The sequence below is a fragment of the Clupea harengus genome, chromosome 3, assembly GCF_900700415.2.
Source record: "Clupea harengus chromosome 3, Ch_v2.0.2, whole genome shotgun sequence".
Classification (NCBI taxonomy): domain Eukaryota; kingdom Metazoa; phylum Chordata; class Actinopteri; order Clupeiformes; family Clupeidae; genus Clupea; species Clupea harengus.
This window is the reverse complement of record NC_045154.1, coordinates 28593900-28617057: the sequence shown is the minus strand read 5'-3', so window position 1 is coordinate 28617057 and position 23158 is coordinate 28593900. Positions and strand designations below refer to the sequence as shown.

Below are 23158 nucleotides of genomic sequence, written 5' to 3'. Positions count from 1 at the left end.
GACGAACAGGGTGACACTGCTCTCATCTCTTATACAATTTAAAATGTGTCTTGCAGTGGTTGGGAAGCTGCTTTGTGTTGAGGCTCGAGCAGACATACTTACTAATTGAATATAGATTAGTCAGTGAAAAACTATTAAATAACTTATTAAATAAAACTTAATAAAATAAGCTTGTATGTCTGGCAAATGCTTCATCCTATGAAATGTGTTAAAGGTGTAATATTATTCCTAGAGTGACACTACTTCTTTTGAAAGTTGAAAGACAGTCAGATCCTTAATATTCATATTCGTGCTTTTCATTTAGTTAAACATATTTCAGTTTTGTCAGATGGAATTGATGTGTGGTCCTGCAGCTCTACATAGACCAGATTTAGGATAGGTATCATCTCTGGCAACCATCTGTAAATTCAAAAGGGATGACATTAAAAGCAAAGAGCATGAAAAGCCTTATTTACATGTTCTGCCTGTTGCCTTTCTCACTTGCCTCTTTCACTTTGGCAGTGGCACATTACCTCTGACGGCCTCTTGGCTGGGAGCACATGAAGCTCATTTGGGATTCAAGGCTGACAGGGGCTGGATTGGTGTCGGAGGTGTGCGTCTGATGATAATGCTCAAAGTCAGGAACGAGTGGACCACCACCGGCCTTGCTTCTCTGGTGGTGTTGGCACATCCGCTGGGGCACAGCTGGCGTGGCTCTGGCACCAAAGACACGTCCCCGGACCCCAACCTCATCTGCCCTGACAGGGGGATTTATCGCATGCCAGCCAGAGAGGAGAAATGAGCACTGCTTGTTATGCACAGGTCCTCTTTTGAGTCCACTCTGGATGATGTCTCTATGCAGCAGAAGCCATGCAGGATCACCGAAGCCTGCAGTTGATAAAAATATGATGGGGCTTTGTCTGAGGCTACAAAATGCATGTTTTTTTTGGGGGGGGGGCTGTCCACATGTTATTACAAAAGGTCATCTCGTGGCACACTGAATATCTACAGAAAAGCTTTTAATTATTATTCTTTTTCATAATCAGGGAGAGGGATTATATATTTGTATTCACTATAGAAGTTTGAGGGAAAACTGGTCAAGGTATATAAAATAAAAGGGAATATTATTAAAGTACAATGGCAGTGTCCCTGTTCTACTGGTTGAAAGGGTATGCGATGCCCTTATAGGCATGTGATGCCCTAATAGGCATGTGTGTATATGTGGAAGTGCTAGAGGGAGATGACGCATATTCCCACCAGGGTTCATGGTATGTTAACCAGGAAAAAGGCATTCAAATCAGGCAAATCAACACATTCTGGTGCCCACATCCACACTCAGGCTTCAGTTAGCGCTCTGGAATCACATGCCTCCTCTACCTCATGTCGTCGCTCAACCCCTTCACTTCCACTCTGTCCTCACGTTACCTCCGCCATGACTCAGGAGACGGATGGCGCTGATGGCCTGCCTGCCTGCCTGCTAGGGATGCTGCATCAGCAGCGGATGTGGAGCCCCTTCTGAAGGAAACCAGACTATTTGGTTGTTTCATGGCTCATGTGCCTGCACCTCCAGCTAACAGTCAGCCGGTTAACCCCAATTGTCTGGACAGCGGGGTTTTTTAATCTTTTTTTAAGGGGCTAAATGCAGAAGGCCTGGAGTGAGCCTGGCGATGTCTGTAATGAGGCTTATCTGTAAGATGACCTCACTGAGTGTTCATATTAATGCTGCCGTTCAGTTGTCCTCTGGTTATGCCCCGTCATCTCGGAGTGGACCACAGCTCCGGTGCCATGCAAGGTCACTGAACCCAAGATGCCTTGACACAGGGGCTGCCTGAGAGCTACGTAAACAACGAATAAGAGAGGACAAGGATCCCTACTCTACGGCTACTGTTTTAAAATCCCAAGGTACTATATTTCGGATTACATGGTGATCTGGGCAAACCCATCAGCAGCCAGGAGAGTGCCGAAGGCTTCGTCAACTCAACCAAAAACTGCCACTTGTGTCAAAATACTTACAACGGTAGGCACAGCCTCACCAAACAAGAGCAACAGCACAACATTTTGCCCACCCAACTTGCTATATCCATGTTGTAGCTGTTCTCACTAGAGGTCTGGTGTGTTGCTGTCTGCTTTAACCGTAGCGATTTGATGTATTGTCTCTGCAGTCCTTCAGCATTCCTGTGGGACCGGGTCATGGTGATGGCGACCGCAGCAGACTAATTGGTCTGTAAACAAAGGACAGGAGCTGGTGACACTTACAAAGAGTGCAGCAAATATAGTCAATGCATAATGCACCACCTCAGTTATCCATATTACTTGGGTTCATTTACACAGTAAATTGTTCTAACCACTGCCAGTGCAATCACATGAATCCTCCCACGTTCTGAATGAGTAAGGGGTCCCTTCTTGATGAGATGCCATGGGACACCTATGAATATCAACACACTTTTATATGTCTACATTCAAGTCGTCTTTCAATAATAGAAACATTTTTAAACTACAAAATGTTTAAATTGTACTTTAATATCAAGTCCAAATTGATTTCCATAAATGATCTCAATTGGTTTTTTTTTTACACTCCTTGCATATGTAGGGGTAAGCTACATGGAACAGGATGGATTATTTCTGAAAACATTTCTGAATTACCACAGCAATTTCATTCCATTTTGTCTACCAACTTCATTTTAATGAAAACAATTTGAGACTCTCTCATGTTTTTTAGGCTAATGCAGAAGCCATTTTGAGCCCTTCAGATGAAAGGGGATGACTTCCCCACACATTTTCTGACTACTTGTCATCCCAGCAGTCTCAGTCTCATGCACACATTACTCTGATCTGCTCTGGGAAATTGGTTTTGTAACATAAATAAACAGACAACAAATATTGTATGTGATTTACACATTTCTTCTCTTAGGAAGAAGGAGGACAAAAAAATGAGAAAAATATATAAGTAAAGCAATGGCCTTGATAAAAAGCAATATTCACTTTTCATTTATGTAATAGTCACACTGTTATTGCAGGGGATCTCTTAGGATGTCTGACCCTCATATAATGCCAGTAATGCCAGTAAAAATTTAAAAAAAAACTACCAACCGTGGGTATAGATTTCACCATTAAATACGTCGCTTATACACACTAGGTTCATATGACCCAGGCAAGCATGTTATCTTAACCTGACTAGGTATGTACATGGAATGATCAGAGTTGCACTTGACTTGTCATTTAAAACTTTACTTTAAAATGAGTCAGAGATTTAGCACAGCCATGCACCTTGTTCCAGTGTTTCTTCTTTTTGTCCCCAATTTGTTGTGATGTGTGGTGGGCTCAGCAGCACAGCAGCAGGAGAGTGACGGGCTCATGCTGGCTCTTGTCGAGCAGGCACATTGTGGAAAATGGTACATAGCATCCTGACTTGTCTCCTCAAGTCAAGAAGCTTTGAAAAGAAGGTTGAAGTATACCATACAGAACTCATCCCCTCAACAGAATGAAAGTGTCTTGCCTAGGGTTTGTGCCTCTAAATTACATGCCTGTGCTGTCTTGCAAGAAAACAAAGACGTTCTAGAAAAGGCATCATTGTTGAGCATGACTTCATGCAACTGCCATGCAGACATACAGCCTCTGACTGTGATAGAATGTATTTTAATCTGTTACGTTTTTTTGGTAGGGTGTGGGTTATTTGATCGTAATAGTAATTTTTTTTGGTTTGGAACCTCTCTTATCTGATTCCACTAGCCCCGGCTTTCACCTTGTCACCGCCTCATGCACTGGTCCTAGTTGGCCCGAGAAGCCAGGATTCCAATATCGAGCCAAATGAGGGCGAGCTAGTGTGTGCCAAGGCCAGTTGCATTTCCATTGTCCCTTCCAGTGCTTGCCCGTTCCTCCGCTGGGCTTACTGGGGCTAGGGGCCAGGCACTAATAGCCCACTGATTGCCCTTAGGCCAACTAGGTCCAACTGGTCTTGAGGCGGTGCCAAGGTGAAAGAGGATGTAACATTAGCTTGCTATGATATCTAAAAGCAAACTATGCCTATGTTGATAGCTGGCTTAGGTGAAAGCCACATGATATGGATTGTTAAATTAACTTCTGTTCCAGTACCTACATGACAATTTTAAGCAATAGCAGTATGACAAGCCTGTTTACATTATATCTTTTTTTTTGTTCAGGTCATTGCTGTCCCAGCCATGTCATGAATAGCCTCACGTTATGAGATGTAACATTAAGGCGCATGTCTAGTCTTATCTCATCAGGGGGGGAAATAGTTTGGCCAACAAAGTTTTCCCTGTATAGACTGTAATGTAGTTATTGTAGGTTAGGGGAACCAGCTAGCATACAAAAAAAATCTGATTGTAATTTAACTTCCAGAGATTATTTGAGGTTTAATGATAAATAGTTGCTATATAGTAGCCCTATCTGGTCAAAAATGTCAATAGTCTGCAGACAGAGACACCAGCAATATCCCTGATGGTCTTTCCAATCAATGGAAAATCCACTTAGCTAATTGGGTTAGCAAGCAGTTTGTTTCTAAAAGGTTCCATTTTTTTTCACCTGACCTGTGTAATTTAGTGAGTGACATACTTAATCGATTTCTTCCTGTCAAACATTATCCTGATAATTTGTGATGTAAAAATCAACAACAACATTCACTTTCATTGGGCTTGTGACAGAGCGCATTGCATCTGTCACGTAAAGCGGCGGTTTCCCGCCAGATCATGATCATTGTTTAAAAGATGGACACCAATGAGGAACGATTGATTATGTGATTATGTTGTTCGGAGTGCTTAGATGTTATACTATGTGTGATTAACACTGGATGGGTTTTCTGAACTTGGAGATGACCGGGGGATATATGTATTGTCTGTATAACCCAAGGGAAGAAAGACGCGTTGCACACAAGTTTAGTTTCAGTAACAATGATTTATTTATGTGAAACGGCACCATCTTAAGCGTTCTTAAAGTGCACACAATCTAACAGCAGAACACTTGCATGGTTTAATTTGTTCACTGATCTGTTTGGCCAAAATGTTGGTATCTTCATACTTACCTGTTGCCTGTGTCTTCCGGGAACGTGGGGGCAAACTGGGGGGTGTCGCTACCGGATGGTAGTCCTCTACCGGATGGTAGTCCCGCACATCGCGCATGCTCAGACACAAACGGTTACGGCAGAAGGCTCAACGTCAACATATGGGGTTGTCTTAACGCATAATGTGGGTATATTTAATGTAATATTGAATTAGTACGGGTAAAAGTCAAATAGTTTGTATTATGAAGAAGTGAGAAAATATAGCAGTAGGTAAAACAAATAAAGCATTGATGTGCTAGCCAATAGAACTTGACAAAGAGAACAAAAGAGGATATCCAGTATATCTTTAACTTCTTTATTATACAAACGTTAAGAACTTACAGCTGTATACAATGACCAAACTTCTTAAAGTATACCGTCTTTCGCGAACTTCTATCAGCTTTAGCCAGCGATTGTATTCCGCTGTCTACATTGTCGCAAAGTGGCGACTGATCGGGTAGTACGCATGCGCGACTACCATCCGGTAGAGGACTACCATCCGGTAGCGACAGCCAGGCTGGGAAAGCTTTTCTTCGTTAATTTCTCGCTCCGGTAGGGAAGTGCTCATTGGAGCAGGGGTGTTTGTAGTATTTTAAAATCATTCTTTAATAAAGGGTTTAATGGCATTGCTAATAATATCACACGAATGTATGTAATGTGTTATGCCAGTATGTTTAGAGGGAGGAAATACCTTGCGTAACGGCTAATTGATTTACCCACATTCAATGGTTAGGGCCAGTGTTTTAAATATCTGCCGCACAGCAGTTGGGCGATGTCACTGACGCGAACAGACATGGTGTGATTGCATTGAGAATCATGGCCTATAGCTACGCATGAGCATTGTCCCCGTTTGTGGTTTCCTTTGGATTAAGTGGTTTTGTTCGTTTGTTTGTTTGGTCTATGTTAAACCTCCCGTAGCCTACTTGAAAATAAAGATAACAATTTTTTGGAAGATCCGTTTGCACTCGTCCATCCTTCAGTTCTGACCAAAACCAGCCGCTCGGGCATACTCCTTTGCAGGGCTATAATAGCCAACATGTGTATTTAGGCATTCTATAAAGAAATCAAAAACCTCACCAAAGAGAAGGAATGGATTTTTAATGCCAGCAATTTCCTCTCCCTCCTAAAAAAAGGGTTGGGTATCCATTTCGACAACACTTTGTTTTACATGCTGGTTTTTATATTAACGTGACAACCAGATTAAAAAGCGACAGTGATATGTCACAATGTGTCTGGCTGCAAGGCTCTGTCATGCCATTTAACTTCCTTTTGTGTGGTCCACCGACTTAGTGCTACACTACTCCAGAGAACATTTTCACACAACTAAGTCACTTTAATCATTTGTTCCCTGCGACATCATTTTATTTTGATCAGTATGAATAATGAACATATACTGTAATATTACCTGACATAGTGTCAATGGATGACCCAATGCAAACTGTAAATGATCTACGTGATATTTTTTTAGGTTCACCTTTCATCTGTTCGACTCACTGGCTGTGGTGCAATAGCTTTACCTCCACTGTTGTGCTTTTTTGCGCACTGCAGACTCCATTATGTGTTTCTGCACTGCTGGCTTTTTCTGTGGCTCCCAGTCCTTTGTGACTCTGACCAGAGGATTACACTTCCTGCACAGGAGGCTGTGCCCTCTCTGCTAACTCCTCTCGCCTCAAGCTGTTGCAAAATATGAACCTCTGGCCATGTCAGTGGGGGTGACAGGCCCTTTAGCTGGCTGGGTTGGTGTTGCTGGTGTGACTGGGGTAAAATGTCCGGTCATAACAGCATCCGTTGCTGTTGGCGCTTCATCTCCAACACCTCTGCTGGCGTAAGTAAATAGTAAGCATTTGTTTTATTTATTTTAGCCCCCTTTTTTTTGCTAAGCACAGCAGCCACAGTGAAGGCACGCCACTGAGCCGACAGACCACTGATTAATTGTCTGCCGGCATTGAGTGGGAGAGAGAGAGAGGAAGAGAGAGAGAGAGAGAGAGAGAGAGAGAGAGAGAGGCAGGGGAAGCGGGCAGTGTCTGAAGTGTTCAGCTTGGCAATTGACATACCAATGCGGACAGTGTGCACATGACAAGAAACTCTTCACAAATAAATGCACATTTCTGATTTGCATGGTGCTTGTCTTGACACTCATGCTGGGAGTGTAGCCTAGAGCCCATGCAGAAGTAACAGAGATGTCAATATTCCTGCATCAGAGAAGCTGTGGCCATCTTAGATCCCAACCCTTTGATCATGTAGCTGGAGATGCTACGGCCATATTATACTCAGCATATCACACTCAGAGGACAAATCCACAAATCTGGTCCTAGACAACACATGTAGTAAACAATATATTATTTTGATAGCATACTCTTACTGTTTGATAATAATATCCTTATTGAAAATTCTCAGGGGAGGCTGATTATTGATTATCTGTCTAAACACAGTTGTCAGCCTGTTAAGTCACCCAAAAATGATACCCACATCGAACACGAGTCACAGACATTACACGGCTGAATATCTGCATCAATAACAATATAACAATATGAACCAGTTTGTGAATCAGCCTTTACACTGACAACAGATGATAGGAGGAAAATATGTTTCTGGATAAGTGTCTCCCAATTGAGGGCATAGCAGTGTTCTTGGGGATTGTTTATGAGTACGTTTGAGTACGAGTAGGAATTCCCGAGTCTTTGCTTTCCTGTTGTTTGCTTTAGACCATAACAGTGTTCACAGTTCACATGCTATTCATGATCATCAGCCTCCTCTCCCCTCCACCCCACCCCCCACAAACACACATACATATAGGACACCACCTATTTATAACTATCCAGATATTCAAATGAATGAATGCGCCTTGAGAATGTACAGATTTACTGTTAGGGATTTTCTCAGTGTATGGTTGGGGAATTATGCACACAATCCTGGGAGCTATTTTTAACCTATGACTAGCTAGCCAAGCTCATTTCCCATCCTTGAAAAACGGACCATGCATCACACATTTCCGATATTTTGTGACCGCAAGATTATCCGTGCTGATGCTTTCCCGTGCACTGCCTGCTGTAGCCTCCTGGTTATCGGCCTCGTATCTCTCTTTCTTTCTCCACAGGTGTCTCTCTCTGTTCCATCAGGGACATTTATTTCTCTGCTCCTCGTGTAGATTTTTTACAAAAAGGACGCATTTTATCAACAAGGTTATATCACATGTGTTATAATGGCAGCGAAGAGGATTACATCACTGTCAGCTATGTGCACTGAATACAATGTGCAGCAGATGTTTTGGTGCTCTTGGCATATTTACCCACGTGGAATGGGGAATATGTGAGCATAATGGCTGTAATGGTAATTATGGATGAACATGTGCCACCGATTAATACAGTCTCATCGGGGCATGAAGAGGTTTTGTTTTTCATGGACATCCTTAGTGCTTCAACACCATCCTAATCATCAGCATCAGCAACAGCATAATTATAATCATCATAATCATGAACACCATCCCGTCCCTTACATTATTACCTCATTTTAACAGTCTATCTTCATGACAAAAACAGCGTTCATTGTGAAACTGAAGAAGAAAACTTGTGAACAATGAAGATCCCAGGAATAGTTTCATACAACTCTTGGTAGGCATCAAAGTCCACATTCAAGTTCAATTCAAGCCTCCCTCAGGCTCTATATGGCTGAGTACTTGCTTCTCTCCAAAGCCACAGCTGGGTGAAACACAGTGGATAGATGCGGTCAAACAGGGCAAACTGGAATGGCGGGTAGACATGGCTATACTCTCTTCTTTTCCTTCTCTCTGCATCTTTAGTGTTCACTCTTCACTTTTTCCCTTTTCATTTAATGGCATCATGGCAGTCAGGGCCCTTTGGTCACTCACAAAGCTCATTTTCTGTACAAGCTTTTCCTCAATACCAAAGGTTCTCTACGTTTAACTTTTCCAAATCCAGACCGTTGTTCGTGTTCTGATGCAGTCCCCGGGTTTGGCCACTTGAATAACAAACGATGGCGCTACACATAAGATGACATTGGGGCCTGGGCAAAGGTTTGAACACCCTACTGAATCAGCACTTAGTAAGACTCCTTAAGCAGATATCACAGCTCGCAAATGATTTCTGTTGGGCACTAAAAGTCTCTTAATTCTTGATTTTATGAGATTTCACCCACTCTTCCTTGCACATCACATCACTGTTCTGAGATACATATACATATTGCATATGCATCATGTTTCAGTTTACCAACAGATTTTCAAACATTTTGGGGAAACAGATTTTCAAACAGTTTGGGGACTGCAGGGCATTCAAAAAGCAACTGTTTCTTGAAGCATTTCTTGAAGTACTTGATTGTGTATTTGGAGGTATACTTTGAATCCTGTTGTGAAAACCAACAACTTGTAGGCTTCAGTTTCTTGACTGACTGCATGACATTTGCCTTCTGACATTGCTGAAAATTAGTGTAATCCATTCGTCCCTTCATTTATATGCTTCCTGTGCTACTCGCTGGTAGAAAAATCCCAAACCAGAATATATTCACCCACATGCCTAAGGGGTACTTTTCATCAAATGCTGCTCCTTTTTTTCTCCAAAAACACCTTTGGTGATTTGAGATTAAGATAATAGCAAGTGCAAATTCATATACAGTTCACAAAAGAAGGAGTACATAAATATGTAAATGTATATACAGTTCACAAACAAGTTCACAAAACATTTATACATACAAATGTTGACATGTGCCATATGCATAATGGAGTTCAAGCTCCAGAAAGCGTTTTGTAGAAAGAGAATTATTCAGTAAAGAGAACAGGTTCATATCTCACAGAAATGTATTCCTTTTCTAGCTTCAAATGTCAGACTTAGAATGACTTTCTTCTTCTTTCAAACTGGAGGGTGTTTCGGCATCTCTGGATCCTTCAACACAAATACATATGATTAATTATGTATTCATAGAAAATGAGCTGTATGCTATTCTTAATTTAGACAAAGCAAATTAAAATGCATGATATAGTATAATACCAATATCTAAAAATAGTATGGCATGCAATTGATTTCTGAAAAGCGGATATGGTTTTAATGGTTTTAATATTTAATTTGTGAATACAAAGACAGCTGGTAAATTTGTATCTCATGTATTTATAAACGTACCATCAACACACAGAGGGGAGCAGGGATATTTGTGTATGTATTTATATCAGTGTTACAGCCACATATCTAGGATGAAACAGCCACAGGCCACAAAGGAATCAGTGATACAAGAGGTTTTCCACCGCAGGAACTAGCGGTCTGTTGTAGGGCGGCCCACACCTTTGTGTATGTTCCACAGGAACCACCCCTGTAGGACCTCTTTCAGGGCTGTTTTCAAGTGAGATCAAGGGCATTTCTCAATACGGAGTACGTCAGCTATGGTCTGCTGTTCTTGGGAGTTTGGACTCTGCAAGTCCAGCTCAGGAGACTCCAAGGACGGTCTACCCTGCATTTTCACCTTTATCTTCACTGTAGTCTCGGGTTCAGTCACCTCAATTTAACCTCGATTTATAAAATTATGATAGGAAAAGGTAGAATCCCTCAGGGTTCCTGTGCAGCTTCATATTAACACAAGTTAATTTTCACACGTATCAACACGAGTTCATATTAACACATGCTAGCTGCTGCCTAAGATGGTTCCCTAAGTTAGAGATAGCTAGGATACTTCAGAGCTAGCTACCTAGGTTGATTGGTATGAGACCTAGCATGTTTTGCACCTGTCATTGAGGTTAGCACTCCTTAGCGTCCCGTTAAATACAGTCAGGTGGGAATACACGACACCTGTTACTTTATTGTTATGAAAGCATGAATGAAAATGTGTCCCCATGTTGTTTTTACCCCATGTTCCGTGTTTCCGGTGGGCAGTTCTTGTCACGATTCGTAAGGCAGAGACCCAATTGCAGACCATATGTAGGGAAGAATTCAGGATTTATTCACAAGGTTAACGCACAGAAGATCCAAGGCAAAAACGAACAAAAAACTGATGAACCGAACACTGGCAAAGCAACAATACAAAAAGCAAGGCAGAGCAGGAAAACATGAAAGCACACAGCTAATTGGCACGGAACTCACCATGCTAGTACGACGAACCAACATGGAACAAAGGACAGACTGAACTTAAATAACAGAGGGGGAACTAGACAAGGGGAATTAACAAGACACAGGAGGTACCAATCAGGGAAACAAACAGGGAAAAGATTGGGAACAGGTGAGGGTCAAAACCAGGAAGTGGCAGAGGGCAGATGGGGGCGGAGTCTCAGGACAAAGACAGGAAACACATGGCCGGACAAGACAATCACAACAAGCACATGACAACATAAACAAACAGGAAAAAGCACATGTCAGGAATCAAGAAACATAAAAGGAAAACAGAGCAGGATCCTGACAGTTCTTGCGTCGGACTGACCAGCTAGCTGAGGACTTGAACAGCCAACCTGTCGGTAATCCATATTTTGTTAAACTCCGTTGGTGCACCATGCATGTTCACTTGAATAAATGGTGGAAACCAAGATTGGTGTCCTAGCGTACTTTGTTGAAGTTGGTGTAATCCGGTGTGTGCATCTTTATGTGTTTGTGTGTGGGTGTGCGCTAGCTGTCGCAAATACGGGCAGGTGTGCGTCGTTCATGTGGGGTCGCACCACGACCGTCGCAGATTAATGAAAGCCTCTGTTCCAGCTGTCATTTTGCTTGTGTTCATTCAGTGACGGTAACCTCAACAAGGTAACTATGTAAATTATAATTTATTCTGCTATATTCACCCTGTAACCTCTGGTTAATCTAGCTGGTTTTGAATGGCCCTTCTTGTCTTCTGCTCATGTTGAGTTTAACCAATAAGTAAGCAAGTAAATAGGATCTGCCGTTTGAAATTAAAAGCAAAATGTCAAGCATTCAAAGTGGCAAACGTAAAGGGAAAAAAAACCTTAGGGACTCTTTCTACATTCTTTACACATTCAACCGTCCCCTTTTGTTTGTCAGGCTTATTTCCTCAGTGAGCTGTAGCTCTATCATGGTGTTGGCAGTGGCCCAGTGCCTGCTGCCCCCTCCAGAACACTTCTGTCACCACACACCTTCCCTTCAGTTACACTCCTCCCTGACTGACTGACATGACACTGCCAAGTGTCTCTTTTCTCAGGGATAAAGACAAACGCTTTTCTGCTTCTCAGGCCTCAGGGATTTTAAAACAACACCCTTTTCTTTCCATTATGTAGATTTCAGGAACATGGCACAAGAAGTTTGAGTATGAGCTGAATATGTTCTGAGTGACAAATCACTCGTGTAAATGGCTCTATGACAGCAGAGTCAGAGCAGTATACCATTTTTCTCAGTAGGTGGTCTGCAGCTGCCTTGCTATTGATTCCAACTATAGAACATATTGTTATTCAAGGTCACTAAAGGTCACTGAAGCTATGGTGACTACTTAATTACAGGTACTATAAAGAGTACAGAACAGAGGTTATTTTAATTATTTGTTTATTATAATCGGTAACAACAGATTAAAGTGTATGTGGTGATATCTAATGTGGTGTTTCTGAGTATAAACTAGAGTATTTAAAGAATATTCAAAAACAAAACAACTGAGTTTTTAAATATTGATGCATGACCAACGCTCCAAACATTCAGCTGTTCACTAGGAAAACGGAAGGACAAAACACAGAAAAAAGGGAATGGGAGCTAAAAAGTACATTTATATTCACCTATTTATGCTTTCATGTTTTCACCTTTTCCTTGAACGTATTGATCTATAAGGGAACGTATTGAAGGTAAAAAACAACGACTTTGGATGTATATGCCACCAAACTGCCTTTCAAACTGGTCAAACAGTGCTGCTTAACTACCTGATCTGTTAAAAAAAAGCACATTCAAATCATCAGCATGACTGCACAACTGCTCTTCTCCTGGGCAAGAGGAGACTGGACTGCAATACTCCCCCCACATGCCTATGTCTGACAGGAAGCCAATAATGTGGCACTGAAGCTCATCTGGGGAGGTGGGTGTCTGCGCATGACAATGCTAGCCTGCTGTTCCTACCAGGACAATGCTGTGAGTCGGAACTCCATTTCCCCATGGCCAGGTGATAAATTGTTCCCTCCACAGCTGGAAGACCCTTCATAGACATGCAGAGTGAGAGATATACGGAGGTGAACCATGGTGGAATTTACAGAGAGCTTTTAGTAGATTGTTTATTAAATGTTGTCTTTCTTATAAAGCCAGTATTCCATGTTTTTGGTAAACACAAGTCTAAGTTCCTTCCCCCAGGAAAACATGTATCAGTTTGCACACCATGAGCCCTATTTCGGATGGGCCTAGGCGTGAATTTTAGATATAGGCTTGGCGACATCTTCTTCTCTGACAGGGAACATTTGAATGAGCCAATCATAAACCATTACTGCCCAAGACTGATTTATCTATCTAGCAAAAAAGATCACATTTCCTTCATTGGAGGAGTAGTGCATTATGCCTAGTTGCCTACATATTAGTAGAAGTAGCAAGGAAGCAGGGGCAAAGCTGTGTTATGGGGTAATGCAATTAATCTATCTCGGATATCCTTGGATTTAACACGGCAGGCTTTTAAAAAAGAATAAAATGTTTAAAAGGTCAAACCCCGTGCAACACTTGAGCGTCTGGAAAGAGGTACTATTAATTTGTCCGACTTGAATTAAATGCTCAGTCAGCAGTAAAGGATCCATGTCATCTATGATGTAAATACACGATGACATTTTGTTGTTATTTCTATTTACATAGTGTAGTATAATTACACTAAGGCAGAAGAAGAAATGCCACGCTACACCAGCGCATTTTCCACAAAAGATCTCTTTTCTTGGCCACGGTGGAATACAGAAAAGATTGCATTCAGGTTGGTCAATTATTCAAATTCATCAACATAAACACAGCTTGCAACCTCACATGTCTTATGCATTCTTCTTTCATGTAGGCTCTTGCGTTTTATACATCTGTTTCCTTCCCTGTCTTTGGGATATCCCATATTGTCAGTATGTCTACACATACAGTCACCATTAACCTTGTGTTGTTAGGCAAATTAATACCTCTATAGCCTGTCTATGGCCACTCTCTCTCGTTGATCTAATGCTCAGACTTTCACTCAACCGTTCGGTTATGCTGAGGTTCTGAATGCACCAACTACAGTGCCCTCCATAATTATTGGCACCCCTAGTGAATATGAGCAAAACAGGCTATAAAAAAATATGTCTTTGCTGTTTATCCTCTTGGTCTTTCACTCAAAATATTCACAAAAATCTTACCTTTTCATTGAAGTAAAATTATTGAAAGAAAAAAAAACTGTTGACAATAAATAAATATTTTTCCCCAAAACATGTGTGCCACAATTATTGGTACCCCTAGAAAAATCTTATAATTAAAATCTAACTGAAGTATATTTCCAGTCATGTTTTACATTTTAAGTTCACCTGTTTGATAAGGAACTCTTAAGAGGTCAACCATGACTTCCTGTTCCACTGGCGTACAAATGAGGTGACACATTCCATTAGTCATTCATCACTATGGGAAAGACCCAAGAACACAGTGACGATGTGCAACGGAAAGTTGTGGAGCTGCACAATCAAGAAATGGACACAAGAAAATCTCTAAAGAGTTGAAAATACCCATTTCCACTATCATGGAAATAATTAAGAAGTTTAAAGCGACAGGAATGTTAAGAATCAGCCTGGAAGAGGACGTATGTGTACATTGACCCCACGCACCGTGAGGAGGATGGTTCGACTGGCAAAAGAATCTCCAAGGATCACAGCTGGAGAATTGTAGAGGTGAGTTGAGTCTTGGGGTCAGAAAGTCTCCAAAACTACCATCAGACGCCACCTACATCACCACAAGTTGTTTTGGAGGGTTGCCAGAAAAAAGCCTCTGCTGTCAATCAACTACAAACTAAAGCGCCTACAGTTTGCCAAATGTAAGTCAGACTTTCAATTTCAATAGGGCCAGTTATATGGTCAGATGAGACCAAAATAAAGCTTTTTGGCAACAAACATCAAAGGTGGGTTTGGCGTAGACAGAAAGATAGCCATACAGAAAAGACCCCCATACCCAATGTGAAGATGGTGGCGGATCTTTGATGTTGTGGGGCTGTTTTTCTTCAAAGGCCCTGGACATCTTGTTAGGATACATGGTATCATGGACTCCATCAAATACCAGCAGATATTAAATGAAAACCTAACAGCCCCCTCCAGTAAGCTTAAAATGGGCTGTGGTTGGACCTTCCAGCAGGTCAATGATCCGAAGCACACCTCAAAATCAACACAAAAATGGTTCACCGACCGCAGAATAAAGGTTTTGCCATGGCCATCACAGTCCCCCGACCTAAACCCCATAGAAAATCTGTGGGATGAGCTGAAGCCGAGTCTACAAACGTTGACCTCAGAATCTGAAGGATCTGGAGAGATACTGCATGTAGGAATGGTCTCAGATCCCGTGCCATGTGTTCACCAACCTCATCACGCATTATAGGAGAAGACTCAGAGCTGTTATCTTGGCAAAGGGAGGCTGCACAAAACATTAAATTAAGGGGTGTCAATAATTGTGGCACACATGTTTTGGGGAAAAATATGTATTTAATGTCAACAGTTTTTTTTTCTTTCAATAGTTTTACTTCAATGAAAAGGTAAGATTTTTGTGAATATTTTGAGTCAAAGACCAAGAGGATAAACAGCAAAGACATATTTTTTTATAGCCTGTTTTGCTCATATTCACTAGGGGTGCCAATAATTGTGGAGGGCACTGTACACCAAATAGCCAATGGCTGGTTTCCAGAATAATTTTTTGGCGCGCTGCCACCAGCCGTTTTTCGCCATCAAAATAGGCCCCCATGTGTTGTACTGTGCATCCTTTGAATTTAAGTCCTGAACGTAAGTTTTGAACACATTATCTGCAAGAGAGGTGACACACTTTTAATCATTTACATTTACATTGTTTTGCACATTAATATCAGTGTGTGTGCTCTAGTCTAGTCAACAAACCCATGACACTGGTGTTAGCATCTTGCTCCGCCAGATGAGTGACAGGACCACACCTAGAAGCTAACTGGACATCCTACTAGACCAAACTGAACAATGAATCTACTTAATCTGACTTGTACAACAAACAGCCCTAATTGTTTTTTCCTACACGGTCTCCTTCTTAGAAATTGTCTGAATGCAAATGAACATGACTGCAATTCATGACTCACGTTTTGTTTGCAATTCTTCTCCAAGAAAATGGGATCACACAAACTAAAGTTATGCTTATCCTAGGTGAGTGCTTCTGCTGTGGGGGTTTTGCTTGGGTTCTATTGCACGGGTCAGCATGACAATTGACAGTATGACCTGGTAAAGTAAGCGTATGTAGGGGAGATGATGGAAGAGCTGATGGAATGTTGGTGTCAGAAGGCTCTAGAATCTAGCCTCTTGGATACCTACCACAAGTTTCCACCGCCCCATAGTGCTTTGCGCGAATTGTGGGCTTCACTTCCGGTTGCTACGAGACCGATGTAAATAATCACCGTCTGTCATTCATTCATTCATTCTACAATGTGGGAACATAACCTCACCGAGTTAAAAAACGGCAATATAAATATACCTTTGCCCTCTGCAGTAACTGGATGGGAAGACGAAGTAAAAAAATGGCCTAGGATAACATACAGCAGCATTTTTTCGTACGTTGTTGAGTCTGTGTCTTGCGATGGTAAGGCAATGATGAACCTAAAAAGCTCTGAAGCTTACCAGTATTTACACAGCGAGAAAGTCGGGCGAGTGTGGCTAAAAGAGATCACAGAAGACCTAGTCTACTTGAAAGCTGAAATAGAGCCAAGTCAGAGTCTTAAAACAACCCATCATAAGGCCTGGGTACCACCACCGGTATGACTGTGTGTGTATGACTACTGGACTCTGGACTCTGTAAAGCGACTTCGGGTATATAGAGAAGCGCTATATAAAATTGAATTGATTGATTGATTGATTGGTATCAAAGACAGGTGTGATACAGACAGCAGGCTGTTCGTGTATTGCAGGGCCAGGACGCTCCTGTAGTCATGCAGTAGCAATACTGTGGAAGGTTAGTAATGATAGTGCTAACGAGAGTAACATGATCTTGAAAATGTGTAAAAGTGTCAGGTTTGTAAATGCCGGAAAGTCTACTTAAAGCATAGAAGTCGGTTTAGCATGTGATTACAAAATGTGAAACCATTCCTTCTTGTAGGTTGAGAATGCAGTCAGGCAAGGTGAGACCGGGACAGGGGCGGACTGGCCATCGGGGATACCGGGGGAATCCCGGTGGGCCGACGAGGTTGAGATGGTCCAAAATACCGGACAACTTCCAACACCAACTGGCCTTCCAACTTACTTCGCCGGCACCTCCAACGATTTTCCATACTATTCAGAACACGTATAATTTCCTCTATTATCTATAAAAACTGAATCACTGACTGATTTTTATACTCCTCCTCGCGATCTGTATTCACACTCATGCTGCCTATTTTTCGAAAATGTTCTGAAGTGTCTTCTGAAATGTGTTCTTACGGAATTCAGAAATTCAACGTAAGAAACGATCTCCACCTTATTAATGAACACCTGAAAATGGGTTTTTACACAGCCGAAGTGTTCTCAGCTGTGCGGATTGAGGATGAGGATTCTTAAATTAAACGCACCTGGATTTGCATACACGCCCCGCCAGGGCACGCTACCGTAGTGACGTGTGCCGTCAGCCCTTCTAACACGAGCAGCCCGTGGGGCATCTGGTAGTTTTGAGGAATTGCATTTAAGAAAACTCTGGGCCATTTACGACTGTTATTTCGCGTGACAGTGACAGTGATACAAGGTAAGTTGTGGCGTTGACTTGGCCAATGTTAGCTTGCTTTTCACAGATGAGGTAACGTTCACTACCAACTAGCCTAGCAAATGTAGGGTGACCAGACGTCCCGGTTTTACCGGGACAGTCCCGATTTTGAGTTGCGTGTCCCGAGTCCCGACAAAAACCTGTCGGGACGCTAAAATGTCCCGGTTTACACCAACCACTATGAAATTGTCCCGGTTGTCAGCGATTACATAGCTGATGTGGTCTTATTATAGCCCGATCATTAACTAAACCCATGTAGAAAGACTAATAAAGCGCCCAGCGTATGATTTGAACAATGTGTGTGTGTGTGTGTCAATCAATCGTAGCGGTCTGCGTCTGCATAATCTGTGCAGCCAGCGTTACAATGTACATTTGTAAACATTGTTGCAAAGCCTCTTCTTATTGGTCTCGTTTTTTAACGCGTCAGGCTATATCAAATAGCTAGTCTACACTACGACAATGCCGAAGACAATTTTGCTGATACCTGTGTCGCAATTTCACAGCAGGCTTTCAGCAATTAAATAATACTTCATCAAATTCACTCCTGTAACAAAATATAAGCGAATGAATGTTTCCATAGGGTGTGTGTGTGTGTTGTTTGGAAATAACACTGGTAACACTTTACGCTAAGGGTACAGGATACAATTATCATGAATTCACGCATGAATTCATTGATGTGTATATGTATTATTATGCATTATGTTATTAATGATTTATGTATTACTGCATTCCTTAATATCCCATGAATCATCAGGAACTGACGTGTTCATAGTATGTCATTCGTGACCCTCATAAATGAACAACACAACTAAAGCATTAGATATGGGCACATCATTATGAATTATGATTTAATAAGTATGATCATGGATTATTTCTTTTTATGCAAAACAATGTAGTCATCATTGCGCAAATTCTGATTTGAACACAACTTGTGCATAATAATGTACCCACCTAATGCTTTAGTTGATGTGTTGTTCATGCATGAAGTCATGAATGAGAGGCTATAAACTCATGTCAATTCCTGATGATTCATAAGATATAAAGGAATGAAGTAAATCACAATAATAATTCATAATTCATGTACCCTTACTGTAAAGTGTCACCATAACTTTAGTTCAAGCCTGTGGCAGCAGTTCAAAATAGTCCGTTTATTGCCAAGTTCAGTGGGTACATTTTCCAAAATAATGCTTTAATTCTGAAAAATAAAGTTGGTCCCACACAAAACTAACTCACTCAATGTCTTTTAATATTATTTCTTAGATATGTAGGCTACATAGAAAATGCATGAATATTAACTGAGATGCCCCATTATGTTGTGAACAGTAGGCCTACGTGTGCTGTTGGCAAAATCTATGTCTATGTCTGACCTGGGCTGGCCCATGTTCAGGATAAAAAGCGTGCACGAGCATTACGGTCACGGGCAAAGTGTCCCGGTTTTAGGTCCGGGAAATCTGGTCACCCTAAGCTAATGTTAGGTAGATAAATGTCCAAAATTGAGACGTTATGATCTGGTAAAATAAGCAAGCTGGCGCTGTTGTCATCATCGAGATGATCTATTTAAACATGTTAGCCGTAGTCACTTGTTTACAATCGATGAGCAAGCTATCCATGGTGGTAGTTGTAAAGAGGGCAATCTTATAATTTCTAATAACTTATGTAAAATAAGGTAACCAGCTAGCTTGTTATGCTAAGATCACCGTGTTACACACAACACTAACATTATAAACAATGTTAATATGTTATCTAGATTAGATAGTGAGGTCATAATAACACATGAGTATACTGATATTGTTTTTATTATCATGTGACTATAATGCACCCGGGCCAACAGAGTTAGTTTAGGTTCTGTTACTTAACTTATTGTTTTGTTATGCACCTGCAACACCCCTACACACACACACACAATCACACACCCAGCATGCAACACTACTGATACCACTGATGTTCACACCCCATCGTATGTTCTATTCTGTTCATTTCTACAATATAGTTCATACTAATTCTACCCTCTGATTCCAGTTTCTTTATTGTGTGGATATTCATTCCTTAATGTTCTGTAGTTATACGTATCCATCTGATACTAGCCCAGAGTTAAGCCTATTCATCTAGCAAACTATACCTACCTTGGAGTGTTACAATAGCCAGTATAATTTTATTCCATGTGTCCACCCAGGCAAATTGGTGGATCCAAATGATATTAAAAAAAAAACATAAATGATGTAATTTATTTGTAATCATCCAAAATAATGTTAAGTGTATGGGTATTTTTCCAAGTAGGACACTGACTGGTCGATACGTGCGATGCATTGAATGGGCAACGCGCCGTGTATTGAGTGGGCAGCGCGCCGTGTACTGAGTGGGCCGCATGCCGTGTATTGAGTGGGCCGGTCTGACAGTAACTCCCGGGCCACTTTTTTCCCCCAGTCCGCCCCTGGACAGGGACAGCATGTACTGATGTGCAATGGAAATGGAATAGTGGTGCAAAGAAGAATGTAGGTCTGGTAAAGGCAAAGCATATTAATTTTAGGCGCCACAGACCCCAGGACACATATCCCCACCCATCAAGAGAACAAATCAATTCCACACCATCTCCCTGACTCTTCAGAAACCATGAGGATTTCAAAACACACATCAACTCCTCAGTAATGGCCCCACTCTATCAGCTCCAAACTAATGGTCTTATCCAGCTTGCTTACAGAGCGGATGTAGAGAACAACACTGAGCCAAACCAAAATTCAGAATTGAGAATTGAAAATCACACTGATCATAGTACACGTCTGACATGTAGGAAGTGTTCAGTGTTTTACCAATCCTACATTGCTTTATCCCCCGATCAAATGTCTGCATTGGAAATTGAAACAAAGACCCAGAGTAGGTCACAGGTGTGGCATGATGCTAGGAGACTGCGTCTTACTGCCAAGCACAGTGAAACGAGTCCCCAAACGACACTCCACAGACCCCCAACAATTCCTTAATGAGCACCTGTACCCCACCTTCACCTGGGAACGCAGCCACAAAATATGGCTCTGAAAATGAAGTGAGGGTCTCACACTCCTTGAGAGCAGAGGGACTGTTGTGCAACAACAGAGGCCTTTGTGGTGCATCCTGACCACCCCTGGTTGGCAGCCAGTCCAGATGGGATCCTTGATGGGACAAAACTACTCGAGATCAAGTGCCCCTTCAAGAGTCAGATGTCTCTTGAAGAACTTCTCAACCCGGCCAAACGCTGACATCAAATCTTGGGATGATGAAATACCTCATTTGTCCAAATGGAAGAGCTGGCATACTACCCTTCAGGTAAGCTGGACTGTTTTCCAAGGGCAAGATATACTAGCCTGCATTATTACAAGAGATAAACAATATAATGTGAGCTAATATTCATAAATTTGGTGCCAATTACATGTATTTTCTATTCTTTTAGACACAAGTGGCTATTGATGTGCCTAGGTCTACAGAGCTGGCAACTGGTTGTCTGGACACCAAAGGAACATTTAGAATTGGACATTCCATTCGACAAGATTACACTGACAAAACAAGTAGAGCAACTGGACATTTTTTATTTCTACATATGCTTCCCAGGTTGGCTGATGATTTTGGAGGAAAGAAACTACATCTCTGCCCCAAGTACCTCGAACTGTTGTAATTAACCCACATATCAGTTGGCAATGTAAGTCTCACTCTGTAAACGCAGGTATGACTAGCCTTACCCTCCTCTCCTCAACAAGATCTCTAATTGTGAACCCACGGCCCCCCATCACCAAATCACCAGGACGTAAACAATCAAGAAACCCTGAGTTCTGTGTAATATATCTGTCACTACACTTTCCACCAAAAGCCTCTGAAATGAACATCACCATCCCTGATGGGGCAATGGCAACAAGGTACTTCAGTGTTACTTGCATAGTAATGGCTGTAAGACTCTGAGCGCGAGTCTAAGTTTTTGGCTTTTTGCAGAACACTCTCTGTGCAGTCAATGATACACGTTACATCAGGGAAATGTTGCAGAAAAACCTGTGGCATGGTTGATATGATTGTGTCACGGGGCAGCCATGGAATGAGGTCCTTGGTGTGCTCAGCAAGGACATCTATCCAATGCTTAATTGTTTTACTGACCTGACTGGCTGATCTTTTAAAGCGCCTCGCTAAGTCAGCCAGAACAAAGTTCTGTCTGAGCTTCATGATTGTCAACAAAACTTGGTCTTGAACTGGCATTGTTGATGACTGGGGCGCAAAACCTTGTACACAGGAGACAAGAGTGTTGAACACTAGTAGAGGAATCCCTGTGTAAAGCAGACAGTCTTTATCACCTTTCAGTGTAACCTCTGCAATGGACAGTGAGATCTCAGGGGCAGGTGTGATGGGCATGTTATATATAATGATGGATCCTTTAGAGTAGGTATGGTCCTCCACAGCTGGATCCATCCACTGGGTTTGGGCATCCTTGAAGGTCTGAGGTTGCTCGAACACCATCACATCAGCTTGGTCTGCAGGTAATAAGATGGAGACATATCATAGATGGAGATAATTGGACGAGGGCATTGCATTGGTGTACAGCATGAATTGGTGTACAGCACAGATTTAGTCAATGATTTTTAATCCCTGTGTCCCCTGTGTAAGTATAACTTAAGACATGTTTAAGCGCAGAAAATCAAGGATGCCTTTAACACCGTGAGTATACTGTATGCTAACGTAATTTTTCATAAAAAAATCTTGCGTCAATACCAAATTTAGCCGTCAAGCCTACCTGTTGCGACTTGACTGTCAACGATCATCCTGACGACTCTTCGGCGTTTCTTCTCAGGTGGCTTCTCATAACCCAGATAAAGCGTTGGGTAAGGGTTTTCCTCAGTTGGCGTTTTGTCCACAAAATGAAAAGAACAGACGTAACAATATTTCGGAGGATGTTTTAAGTTTAGGTTTTTCAGCCAATTTCTTTTAGCCTCGTCGTCGTCATTCGGCAGTTGATGGAAGCTGTACCATTTCGGGCACGAACACTCTATTTTCTTTTTTGGCTTGTGGTCAAAACACTCCGATTTCAACCAATGGTTTAGTTTTGTCCGGTTGTAAGTACACCCGCGAACGGCACACGTTGTTCCCGAACTTTTTAAAGCCATAATATTGTAGCGATCTCAGGCACTACTCAGAGGGGACAGGTCTCTACAATATTAACCAGCCACAGTAGCGATGTGATTAGCCTCTGCCGGAAGTACTCCACCGGAAATTTCGCCCACAAACGATTGCCCAGCAACCACCCGAGGAAACTTGTGGATACCTG

General features: G+C 41.8%; 1 protein-coding gene across 1 annotated transcript; it reads right to left on the bottom strand.

Moving 5' to 3' along the window:
* Positions 1-20793: 20793 nt before the first annotated feature.
* On the bottom strand, positions 20794-23028 carry LOC116219748. The gene is made up of 3 exons (XM_031563519.1): positions 22628-23028; positions 21780-22367; positions 20794-20909 (listed from the first exon to the last, which is right to left on the bottom strand). Exons 1-3 carry the CDS (start codon positions 22995-22997, stop codon positions 20794-20796), a joined length of 1074 nt encoding a protein of 357 aa, XP_031419379.1. The 5' UTR covers positions 22998-23028.
* Between the last annotated feature and the right edge of the window lie 130 nt (positions 23029-23158).

What these genes read in the sequence shown, in the direction of transcription:
- LOC116219748 (XM_031563519.1), bottom strand. Translation starts at nt 22,997, where the DNA reads ATGGCTTTAAAAAGTTCGGGAACAACGTGTGCCGTTCGCGGGTGTACT. An exon ending in TGACAGTCAAGTCGCAACAG is followed by an intron (nt 22,368 to 22,627) that starts GTAGGCTTGACG and finishes TATTACCTGCAG; the next exon opens with ACCAAGCTGATGTGATGGTG. An exon ending in TTACAGCCATTACTATGCAA is followed by an intron (nt 20,910 to 21,779) that starts GTAACACTGAAG and finishes CTTCATTTTCAG; the next exon opens with AGCCATATTTTGTGGCTGCG.